We start from the raw sequence: 12182 nt of genomic DNA, 5'->3' as shown, positions 1-12182 counted from the left end.
ATTATAAATGTAATGTTTATATTTTGCTTTCCAAAATTATGTTTAAAGTCATTTAAGAATAAGAAAATTTCAATTTTGTCTTTTCACTTATTTCATTTCTAGAATTCTTCATAAACAAAATTTTAAAATGTAGTAAGTGTTTTCTTAACTCTTAACAAATATAGTACACCAGACCTGACTTCTTAATCTGTCAAAAATTGATTGTGCTTAGATACCTAGGGATACGGTTAAGTTTTCTAATTCTTTGTGCTCACTTAGAATGGTACCATCATAGGACCAAATATATAGCAATAGGTCCTTTGGCCTGATCTCTAAAGTCTAAAAGACTTACTTCAAGCTGATCTTATTTTAAGACATTTCTGAAAGTTCTTTCTCATTGTCAAAGCTTTAATCTGTTTGGCCTGTAGTTGCCTTTTTGTCTCTGTCTTTTTTTTCCCTTACTCTCTTGCTTCATGTACAAGGTGAGAACGTTCAGACTGAACTGTTCTTTTTTGTAACACAGCCTTACACACATATGAAATTAGCTATTGAATCCCTTTTTCCCCTCTCCTCTTCAGGTTAAAAGGCAGCCCTTTTGGCAAACAGCAGAAGTGCAGACTGTTCATACCCAATAAGAGCACTGAGCTTCAAACTCTCTCCCTGAAGCCATATGTCTTATTTTACTCCAGATACGTATATTTTAGGAAACTCTGGGATTCTGAATGTAGATGGGTGTTCTCCAAAAATTATATTTGCTTGAAGACCTGAATTTCTTAACAGCCTATGAAATGCAAAAGCCCTGGGTACTGCTACTTGTATATGGATGGGGCATGAGGAGAGAGCAGGTGAGAACACACAGAATTCTCTGAGCCAACTTTATTCAGCTATGAGGAAACATTGCTCTTGATCAGCATATGGTAGGATGTATATACATTTGATGTTATGGGGGAATGGGCAAGAAGCACTTATTTTAAAGCTTTCCCCTTTGATCATGTCCACAGCATAACATTCATTTTCTTTTTGTCTCCCCCCCCAAGGGGTGCTACATCCATTGTGTACAGATGCAAACAGAAGGGGACCCAGAAGCCTTATGCCCTCAAAGTGTTAAAGAAAACAGTAAGTTCATTTCATTATATAATAGCATCTCTGAGGGACCTGCCACCTGAGAAGTCAAGAACCTGAAACTTGACTCAGAGGACAAAGGGGCCAGGGAGAGTACCACCCAAATAGACTGTAGTCTCCTGGAAACCACGTAATGCTTCAAAACCAGTCGGATCATGGGTTGGATATGGCTTGCAGAGAGGTGTGTGGAAAGAAAGAACATTAAGACTGGCAAGGAATACTTGGATTGTATGCCAGCCAGGCTCTTGGATGTATACACACACACACACACACACACATATATACATATACATAGATACTATATTATTTATGATTATATACATATTATATTATATTATATATGTGAATTTTTATATGTATATATAACAATATTTTAATATTTAAACATTAGAACCCACGTTTTAATATGTTAAGGATGCTTGCTACTTAGAAGAATGTTAAATGAAACATGAGTATGTAGAGCTGGCGTGGTGGTGCACGCCTTTAATCCCAGCCCTCGGGAGACAGAGGTAGGAAGATCGCCATGAGTTCAAGGCCACCCTGAGATGACACATACTGAATTCTAGGTCAGCCTGAGAGAGAGTAAAACCTACCTCAAAAAAAAAAAAAAAGAAAGAAAGAAAGAAAGAAAGAAAGAAAAGAATAAAAGAAAGAAACATGAGTATCTATATTTTTAGAAGGACCCATCAGTTTCTAATCTGCCTAGGTGTTCAAAGACTGGGTTTGCGTTAAAAAGTACAACTGAGCAAATGTTTCTAGGACAGAGCCTGCATCTAGAAGTTCGAATTTAGACAAAAAGGAAAGGCTCTGTTCTGGGGTTGCAACATTGGCCTTAAGCTCCCAGATGAGCTAGAAAAAGCTCAGGCATCCAGGACTCCTCGCTAAGAGTAAGACGTGCAACGGGAAGAGGCACGCTGTGAGGGGCCCCGTGCAGCACGCTCTGTGCCTGACTTGCCCTTTCTGTTCCTTCTGTTTATAATATAGTTTCTGCTCATAAAACCACAAAGATATATTTTATAGAACAGTGTTCTTTTATCAAATTTTAGGCGAATACATATGTGAGGAATATATATTTCTGAAAACCCAACTGTAAAGTATGCCAAAGAGAAAAGAATCATATATTTTAAGTCAAGTAATACCTTTTCTAGGCCAAAGCAGTATTTCCCCGTAAAGGCTACTTAATATCACTAGCTGTTTATGCATTGCCTGGCACAGGGAAGTTTGATAACTTCAGATAATGAAGAACATAATGGAGAATTTTCTGTCAAGTAGAAATAGAATGACATTTGGAACAATCTGTTGGAATTTAAAGCCATAGCAAAATAACAAAGACAGTTTAATCAGAGTACATAGTAACTTAATTGTTATTGATAAGTTCTGCATTCTAAATGTTCTAACTGGTATAGACAATTTCTTTAGTTTGTCCAAATTGCAGAGGTTTTTTTTTTTTTTTTTTTTTTTAATTTTCTTGATAAGGCTGTGATTTTTCCCTTACATCAACTTCTTAGTTAAAACAGTTATCTGAACTAGGAATTATTTAAAAATCTATGAACAGATTTTCTTATTAAATATATACTTAAAAATTATATTAGAATACATGAACACTTGTCTTATACAAGATATATTTGGACTTGGCTGTTATGTTTCCTCTTGGTTAAAAATATTGTTGCTGGACGTGGTGGCGCACGCCTTTAATCCCAGCACTCGGGAAGCAGAAGTAGGAGAATCGCCATGAGTTCGAGGCCACCCTGAGACTCCATAGTGAATTCCAGGTCAGCCTGCTCTAAAGTGAGACCCTACCTCGGAAAACCAAAATATATATATATTTAAATTCCATGAATTTTTTTCCTGGCTGAAAACTTAAAAAGAGCTAGATACATAAATCTCAGAAAACAAAGTTCATAAATTACTTATGAAAAGCTAGGCATAGTGATATGGTCCTGTCATCCCAGCATTAGGAAAGTAGGAGGAGCAGGAAGATGGCAAGTCCCAGGACAGCTTGTGCTACAAAGGAGTGGAGAGGGGGAGGGAGAGGGGAGGGGAGGGCCGAGGAGAGGAGAGGGTGGAGACGGGGAGGAGAGCAGATAAAGGAGAGAGAGAGAGAGGAAGGAGAGGGAAAAGGAGGAGAGGGGAGAGGAGAGATCTTCCCTCAGAGGCAGGCAGGAAGAGAATGTGGATGGGAACCAAGTGTCAGATGGAGCTGTAAGGCAGATGTTGTCAAACATAGTTACTGCTGTGCCAAATGGGATGAGAGAAAATCCCCTGGAGGAGCCTCAGCTTTGAATGTGAATTAGACGGAATCCTCCTCATTGTCTTGTAGGATAGACCCTGCATGGAGACTTGTGAACGAGAGAAAGCAGTCAAAACCACCCACAAATTGCCTCCAGTGTTAACTCCATGTAGGTCATGGAGACATAAACTTCCTCATCGAAATGAAATGAATTGATGCTATGAATCTATTTATAGAGGGAAAATGATGTAGGAGAAATATTTTTTTAGAGAATATTCAAAACTTTTGTACCTGAGGACAAAAAGGGATTTCAGAAAGCTTGAAATATTTATGTAATCTAGTATGTCAAATCTCATAAAATGGCTGGATTAAACCATTTTTTGACCTACAAAAATGGCAGTTTTGTTTCATTCAATTAAAAACTATGGGACCACTGTACAACCTCACTGGGTATTTTTTAAGGCTCTTATTTTATGACTAGTCATAAAATTAAAAGGCTTGAATCTTAGACTTAGTATGTATCTACTGTCATCTATCTGTAAGGAAAAAGATTTTGAGGTCTTCTAAGTGAGTTTTGTTTAGAGGTAGCAGAGGGGCACACCACATTTTTGCAGTCCTAAGACTGGAAATAGGAGGTGTCCTGATGGCTTTTTTATGGCTTTTTTGCTGGGGGGGAGGGTGTTAATCTCAGACGGTTGGGCTGGCAGTGCGGGGTGGTGAGACAGATTAGATAATGATGGAAGCAAGCTTCTTCTAAAATAACCAACCAGGAACTAGCCTCCAGGGAGTCATAAATCAACAGGGTCTCTTCCTGCCCCCCAAACTGCCTCGAGATTGCAGGGGAGCAGTTTGGTGATCTCCATAGAGACTCCTTGGCAGACAGACTCCTTCGCATTCAGCAGGATTGTGTTGAATTCCTGAGACCCTCAATAATGAGATATGCTAACTCCTTCATTTTCGGCCTGCTTATCTAGCTTTCTAGCTATTTTGATTCATCAGTCTATCAATGTATGTTAGTTTCCTTGGAATACTGAAACAAACTACCACATAGTGGCAGCTTAAGTTAAAACAATATAAATTCATTCCCGTATTGTTCTGGAAGCTAGATGTCCAGTTCTAAAGTGTTGTTAGGGTCAGTTTCTTCTGGTGACTTTGAGAGAGAATCAGCTGTTCCCTGTCCCCTGCCTCATACCTAGCTTCTAGCCATAGTTAGCAATCTTTGGTGTACCTTGACTTATAAATTACCACTCCAATTTCTGCCTCTGTTGCCCATGGCCACCTTCTTTTTACAAGTTTTCACATCCTCTTCTTTCTTTTTTAAAATATTTTTGTTTATTTTTATTTATTTATTTAAGAGCGACAAACAGAGAGAGAGAGGCAGAGAGAGAGAGAGAGAGAGAGAATGGGTACACCAGGCCCACCAGCCACTGCAAACGAACTCCAGATGCGTCCACCCCCTTGTGCGTCTGGCTAATGTGGGTCCTGGGGAATTGAGCCTAGAACCGGGGTCTTTGGGCTTCACAGGCAAGCACCTAACGGCTAAGCCATCTCTCCAGCCCACATCCTCTTCTTTCTATGCACGTTTGTATCCAAATTTCACCTTTCTTGTAAAAAACAAACAAAAAAAAAGGATGCAATAATTTGGGGTTTAGGAAGGGATTCCATAAAGATGCAGGAAATTCCAGGCCTGTGAACCCCAACTTTTGTAACATTATCTGATTTGGCAAAGAATTGAAAGAACAAACAGATTCCAAGAAGGGTAAATTATGACTTATGAGGTTTATTTTAGGAAGAGTTATGATCCAGGAGAAGGTTAGCTGAAAGACTCAGGCCTGAAAGGAATTCTCCTTGTTTGACTAGAGAGGGGAAAATGGAGAGACTCACCTTTCCATACAGTAGTCTCCAGGGACAACACACAACACACACACACACACACACACGCACGCACGCACGCACGCACACATACAGAAGGCTAAACAAGAGAACCTCGACTAAAAGATTCCTTTCACATAAAAAAAGCTCAGAGATTGGAAGGACTCAGTGTTTAAAGATAGATCATTCATGCAGCAAAGTGAGAAAGCACCCCAAAACAAGAAATTCACCCCCTCTTCTGAGCCAGTTTGCAAAGGGAGAGAGCTTACCAGAGAAAGGTCCAGGAAATTCATATACCAGGAGAAAAGGGATCAAGAGAATGTATGTACATGTGCCAAGTCCTTTTATGTGGGTCAGACATCCAATTAGGCTGATCCTCATTACCAGACTCACATTTGTAAGGGAGAGACCCAAATGATTGGCAGACTCAAAAGGCTGACTCAGTGGGGGCCAGCCCTCCCAGGGGTGCTAGTTTGAGGAAAGAGCAGGAAGTGCTGTAACTGAGGAATTGCTTGCAGCCACCTCAGATATGACCAGATCAGATGTGGGCTCGAGTCCTGCCAGGGCAGGCAAGGTGGCATCCATGTTCTGTTAGGGCATTTGTCCCTGGCTAACTGCTTATAAAAAGTTATCTTTCTCCTTCTCCTCCCTCAATACCAATATATCATATGAAGTGCCCACTCTTTTCCAACGTGACCTTACCTAATTACATCAGAGCTAGCATAATTTCCAAATGAGTTCTCACTGGTAGACACTAGGAATTAAGATAACAAACACGTCTTTTGGTGGACACACTTTTACCCGTGATACTACCAGGTATGACCTCTAAGGTGAATTTCAAAATAGCTATTTAGTGTTTATCCAAAACAAATACATATTGAAAAGTAGTAAGTGTAAAGAAACTATTCTAATTTATAAATAGTTAAATTAATATATAATTTTAAATAAAAAGTTTCTTATCTCTTTAATGCTTAGATTTTTTTATTCCTTGGTAACATTATCATTATTAGTCTCTATGTAAACACTTCTTTTTTTCTTTTTGGATTTTTTTGGTTTATTTTTATTTATTTATTTGAGAGCGACAGACACAGAGAGAAAGACAGATAGAGGGAGAGAGAGAGAATGGGTGCGCCAGGGCTTACAGCCTCTGCAAACGAACTCCAGATGCGTGCGCCCCCTTGTGCATCTGGCTAACGTGGGACCTGGGGAACCAAGCCTCGAACCAGGGTCCTTAGGCTTCACAGGCAAGCGCTTAACCGCTAAGCCATCTCTCCAGCCCTCTTTTTGGATTTTTGAGGCAGGGTCTCCCTGTAGCTCAGGTTGACCTGGAGTTCACTATGTAGTCTCAGGGTGGCCTTGAACTCATAATGATCCTTCTACTTCTGCCTCTTAGAGTGCTGGGATTAAAGGTGTGCACCACCACACCTGGCCCTCTATTTAAACACTTTTAAAGGAATTTGTCCAAATGCTTTTTATGGCAATGTATATGTACTCTTTTCTTAAAGCTTAATATTTTAGAAAATATTCATTCTATACTGTCAATGAGAAGTTTATTTCCCCTTTCAAAATCTTTCATCATCACTGAGAATCCATCAAACACTCCAACATCTGGGAGATGGACAAGAGACTAAAGCATGGGATCTTATGGAGAAATCCATGTGCTGGTCATGGTAACAGGGGTTAATACTGACAATGAGAACAAATAGTCATTTTGCCTAATAGAATATCTTTGTGGGAAACTAACATGTAATTATAATAAGAAACATTTAAAATTAACATGTGTTTTACTTGTAAATATAATTCCATTAATGTCATATGTGTATAACTAAATTTCAATGAATTAAAATACATTGAGACACATATTGACTGCTGTCATTATATCTTTACTTGACTTCTAAATGGTTTTTAAAAATGTGTTTGTATGTATATGTGCAGAAAAAGAAAATATGGCAAAAGTCAATGTTTTTTTAATATAGGGCAGTAAATTAGTGTCCACAATATGTCAACATTCCAGTAGAGATGAACATTGTCATAATGAAAAATTTAAAGGAAAACATAGTTCAGTATTGACATTCTGTTCAACAACAAAGAATTTCAAGAGTTTTCAGTCTCTTAGTGTTATGATAAACATTGGTGACTGTTTTATAGACTCACTGATGTGCCAGAAAATAAAACATGATTATTGAACTAATGTTTTAGTATATTGAACATACTTGGCAATTTCCCATAGCCATGGCCAGTTTGTCTCATTATTGTCAATGGGGATAAAGCTTTGAGAGAGGTAAAAGTAAACAAGAGACGTTTTGGTTGGTTGTTTTATTTTCTTCCACTTAATAGTAGACTGTCTGTGGTAAACGGGGCAAAGTAACAGATGTGCCTTTTCCTCTGTCCTGCACGTGCATATCTTCTTTAGTCAGTGTTGTTCTGTTTCAGGTAGTTATGGACTCACTGGAACAGCCATTTCATTGTTCACAAATGCCTCATTACCGTGAGCATGAGAATGAATTGGCTTGCCATTGTCATTGGAATTTTTGCTGTGAATTCTATAAATCATGAGTTAAGTATAAAGGAAACAAAGTTAACTTGTTTCTTCAGGCATCAGCCCTTTGTGATCCCATTTAATGTGATAAAAGACATGGAAATAGAACTGAAAGATTTTACTTAGCTATTTTCTCAGGTTAATGACTTTGGGACATTAAAAGATTTGACAAACACAGCTATTAAGCCAACGAGTGGTTTGTAAGATGGGACCTCTTTACTAATGTGACATAGCTTTTGAAAAACTGCCAAACTCAAGACTGTACAAAAGAAAAAAGATAAATTCAAGAAAGTACTCAGTTTGAACAGATCTGTCTGGACTATGTTTGCTGGATTAAATGAACTCACCATTTTGTTGTTGGTGGTGGTGGGTTTTTTTGTTTGTTTGTTTGTTTTTTCGAGGCAGGGTTTCACTCTGGCCAGGGCTGACCTGGGATTCAGTATGTAGTCTCAGGGTGGACTCACCATTTTTGAAGAATGGCATGGTAATGATGGAATCATAATTCAGGAGTGATTCAAGTGGGAAACTTGATGTATCTATAACTATATATATATGATTATATATTACTCTGTACACATAGCTCATTTTCAGAAGTTTAATAGGTTGCATATTAATTGCTTTCCTTGTTCTGACAAAATAACTGTCATGAAGCGACTTCAGGAAGTGTTTATCTCAGCTTATAGTTCAGGAGGATACAGTCCACCATGGTGGGAAGGCATGGTGACAGAAGCATGAAGAAACATGTTCACATTCAATCTGCAATCAGGAAACAGTGTGAAGAATGCTAACACTCACCTCCCTTTGGCCTTTTTATTCAAAATGGTGTTGCCTACAGTTAGGGTGTATCTTCACACCTCAATTAACCTAACCTAGAGCCTTCCTCACAGACATGTCCAGAGATTTATCTTCTGGTGATTCTTGACTCTGTCATCAACCAGACTTAACCAGTATTAACCATCACAGGTTGATATCTTAAAAATTATGCTTACCAAAAATTTATAGTATCCATGGAATCTTAGAGACGAATATTTAAATTCCAGAAACAAGATTTCTAGCTGTGCATTTCAACTCTTAGTAAATATAGTTTTCACCTAAATTTTCTATCATGAAGTATCCAATATCAATTCTGAGATCCACCCTTGGTTTGGAGAATCAGAATTTATAGGTGTTCATTTTGATTCTCGTTTGGAATAGCTATGGAAAAATAGGCACAGATTATGGACTCTAGAACCAGACAGGCTGTGTCTAAGATCATTTCTACCACTTACAACCTGTGTGATTTTACAAATTATAAGCCATTTCCTAATCTTAGTTTCCTCATCTGTAAAATTGATTTAAGAACATCTGGCTCATAGTATTTGAGTGAAGATAGAATGACATAGCTTTTATAAAATATTTCTTAACACAAGCCGGGCGTGGTGGCACATGCCTTTAATCCCAACACTCAGGAGGCAGAGGTAGGAGGATTGCCATGAGTTCGAGGCTACCCTGAGACTCCATAGTGAATTCCAGGTCAGCCTGTGCTAGAGTGAGACCCTACCTCGAAAAACCAAGAAAAAAAAACAAGAAAAAAAAAATTTCTTAACACAGAAAGCATGTCATAAGTGCTGAACATTATTCTTAAAATTGGTTGGAATGAATCCATATAGATATTTTTATCATACTATGACTTACTTTTTTGTAGCTTTTGAAAATATTTTATTTATTTATTTGAGAGACAGACAGACAGACAGACAGAAGGGGTATACCAGGGCCTCTAGCCACTGCAAACCAACTCCAGACACGTGCGCCACCTTGTGCATCTTGCTTAAGTGGGTTCTTAAATGGGTTTTGGGGAATTAGACCTGGGTCTTTGGCCTTGCTGGCAAGTGCCTTAACCACTAAGTGGTATCTCTAGTCTTATGAGTTGCTTTTATGCAGGTCTAATATTCTCAATAGCTTGATTTGAAATTGAATGATGAAAAGCATCTAATGAGTATTGTGTACTTCCATATAAACAAATTAATTAATTTACTTTTGGAGTGCTTTTTAATATTATTGCAAAAATGAGAGTGCATTTTTACTATTCTTATCAATAAAGTTTAATGTGGCATATGATAATTTCTAATTTATGACATTCTATTTAGGCCTATTTTAGATGCTATGGTACCTAAATTAGAATACCTTCAATCCCATAGCCATTTTCTGATTCTAACCTTTGGAGCAGTGTACCTAGGTCCATAATGTCATAGCAATTTCAGGTCCAACTGTTGTTATGCTTCAGTCATTATAAAATAAATTTGCTTGTATAATTTGTGGAAGATTTTTGCTTGAGTAATTGAATTTTTGTTGAGTAATTGCCACCAAACTCTATAATTTTTTAATAACAATTTGGCCTTTTATCTTTTTCAGAACCACTACCACAACCTGTGAATTGCTGATAATTCCATGAGTTTGTTTTACTATGCACTGAGTTTTCTTTATGTTCATATAAGAACATAATTTGAGTAGATGACTAGGAAGTAGTAGAAGGATTTGGAAGATTGCTCTATGTTGTTACAGATGGGATACAAGCACCCTTCCTAATACTAGCTAGCTCTCCAAGACATCTCCTGTAGAGGAGATTTCTCTTCAGTTGTACAGTAGGAGTGATAGCATTCACACCACTTGGCAACCTGAGGGTTACTTGAAATGTCATCTGTGTACATATATAGGCACACTGGCGTATTCTCTGGCCTATTTTAGGCATTCACCAAATGTGTACTGTGTTCTACAGCATAGCCTTATTTTGCTTTCTAACTTTTACTTCTTATATCAGTTTCCCCACAAAATTTCCTCAGAAAGAATTATATTCTTATGTGAAGAATTGCTTTTGAATCCAGATGTCCTGTTTAGTTTACTAAGTGATCATCCACATTCCTCAAGAAATTGCCCAGCCATGATCCCTCCCCTGCCTAACAAGGCCCCAAGTCTAGATTTACTGTCCCCTTATCTCTCACTGGGTCACTGCTGGTCTCACCCTATGGCTAATGTAAAGAACAGAGATTTACTGCCCCAACAAAGAAATTCCTTCCCTTCCTCACCTTCTCCCAACTGAAGAGCCTATAAAGCACACCATCTGTAACCCCAAGCTGACTGCTCCGCTCTTGAGAGTCACTTCTGGCAGCTAGTGTTTTCCCCTGAATAAAACTTCCATCTTTGCCTTAGAGTGCTCTCCATGGTCCTTGGTCACTCCTGAACCTTACATCTGGTGCCTGACTCTGATAGGAAGGCTTATTCTACCCTCTTGGGTGGCCAGACCTCCTTTTCCCCTGACCAGACCACCAAGCTGCCATTCGGCCCCCTGAAGGCTTCTGACAATCACTGCCTGATACAGGCTCTCACACCCACCACGATATTCACCCTCAGTAACTATCCACTCTGCCTCACTGTTCTTTTCTGCGTCTCCGCCTCCTTCTCCGCAAGTGTCCCTCTCTCAGGTTGGCCTGTCTCAGGTTTCACCCCCTCCTCACATAAGCCAGCTACACCTCTCAGCCACTAGGCCCCAACCCCAGCTCTCCAGAAAGATGCACATGGACCCCTCGGGTCTCTCGCTCTCTGGTCTACTGCACCCTAAGGGGCACCTTTTCATTCGGTTGCACCATCTTGGGATGACCCCTCTTCCTCCCTCCTCTCCCTCTCCCTCCTGAGCTCTCATCTTCCACTGCCAGCCACTTTCATCTTCCACAGCCAGCAGCTTTTGCCATTGGGAGCCCAGTCTCCCTCCTTGCCCACTAACAGGCTAAACAGCTGACAGTTGTGACCTGTACGGCCTCTGCCCACATGAGAGGTGCAGGCCCATTCACCCTAACAGGCCAAGGGGTCATGTTAGTGTTCCGTGTAAATCCAGCTTAAGCCCTGGTTTATTTTTCTGTCACCCTTGTTTTGCTCTTTCTCTGTGTCCGTAAGAACTTAAAGCCTTTTCGACTCTTGGAGGACACCTTGTCTTCCTCTGCAACTCTGCTTGGCCACATCCACAATCAGGACAGTGGGTCCAAATGGCCTGAGAATGATACTTTTGATTTCTGAATTCTCACTGAATTAAAACAAACTTCTGCCAGTGGACAGGCAAATGGTCCCAGTACCCTATTTTCCACTCTGTATGCAAGGCCTTCTCTGCTGTACCTGCCACTCAAACTAGGTCCTAGCCAAGGTCTCAGAAGTGCGCTCTCACTCAACCCCTCCCCATACTCATCCTCACCCTCTGCTTTTGACCCTGACACCTCGGTCCAACAGCTCCTCCAGCTCCTCTGGCTCCCTCAGCCTCTCCTGACAGCCTGCCTGGTAGCAAGGTTTGCTTTCAGTCTCCATAGTGGTAAATATAATAGAAACTTAAAATGGCAATACATAACTTCTGAATAAATGAATGAATTTGCAAAGAGATAATGGCTGGGCAATTTCTTGAGGAATGTGGATGATTCA

The 12182-nt window shown here is 39.6% G+C and overlaps 1 protein-coding gene across 1 annotated transcript in view; it reads left to right on the top strand.

Moving 5' to 3' along the window:
• The window catches only part of Camk4 (calcium/calmodulin dependent protein kinase IV), a 265408-nt gene that overhangs the window by 138262 nt on the left and 114964 nt on the right, over nucleotides 1-12182 (top strand). The window contains exon 2 of the mRNA XM_045131967.1: nucleotides 1017-1095. Within this exon, the coding sequence (XP_044987902.1) occupies nucleotides 1017-1095 (79 nt within the window). The remainder of the gene's footprint in view (nucleotides 1-1016; nucleotides 1096-12182) is intronic.

The sequence above is a fragment of the Jaculus jaculus genome, chromosome 13 (genome assembly GCF_020740685.1).
Source record: "Jaculus jaculus isolate mJacJac1 chromosome 13, mJacJac1.mat.Y.cur, whole genome shotgun sequence".
In the NCBI taxonomy this organism is placed as follows: domain Eukaryota; kingdom Metazoa; phylum Chordata; class Mammalia; order Rodentia; family Dipodidae; genus Jaculus; species Jaculus jaculus.
Note: the sequence above shows the minus strand (reverse complement) of the source record. Positions and strands in the feature narration are given on the sequence as shown.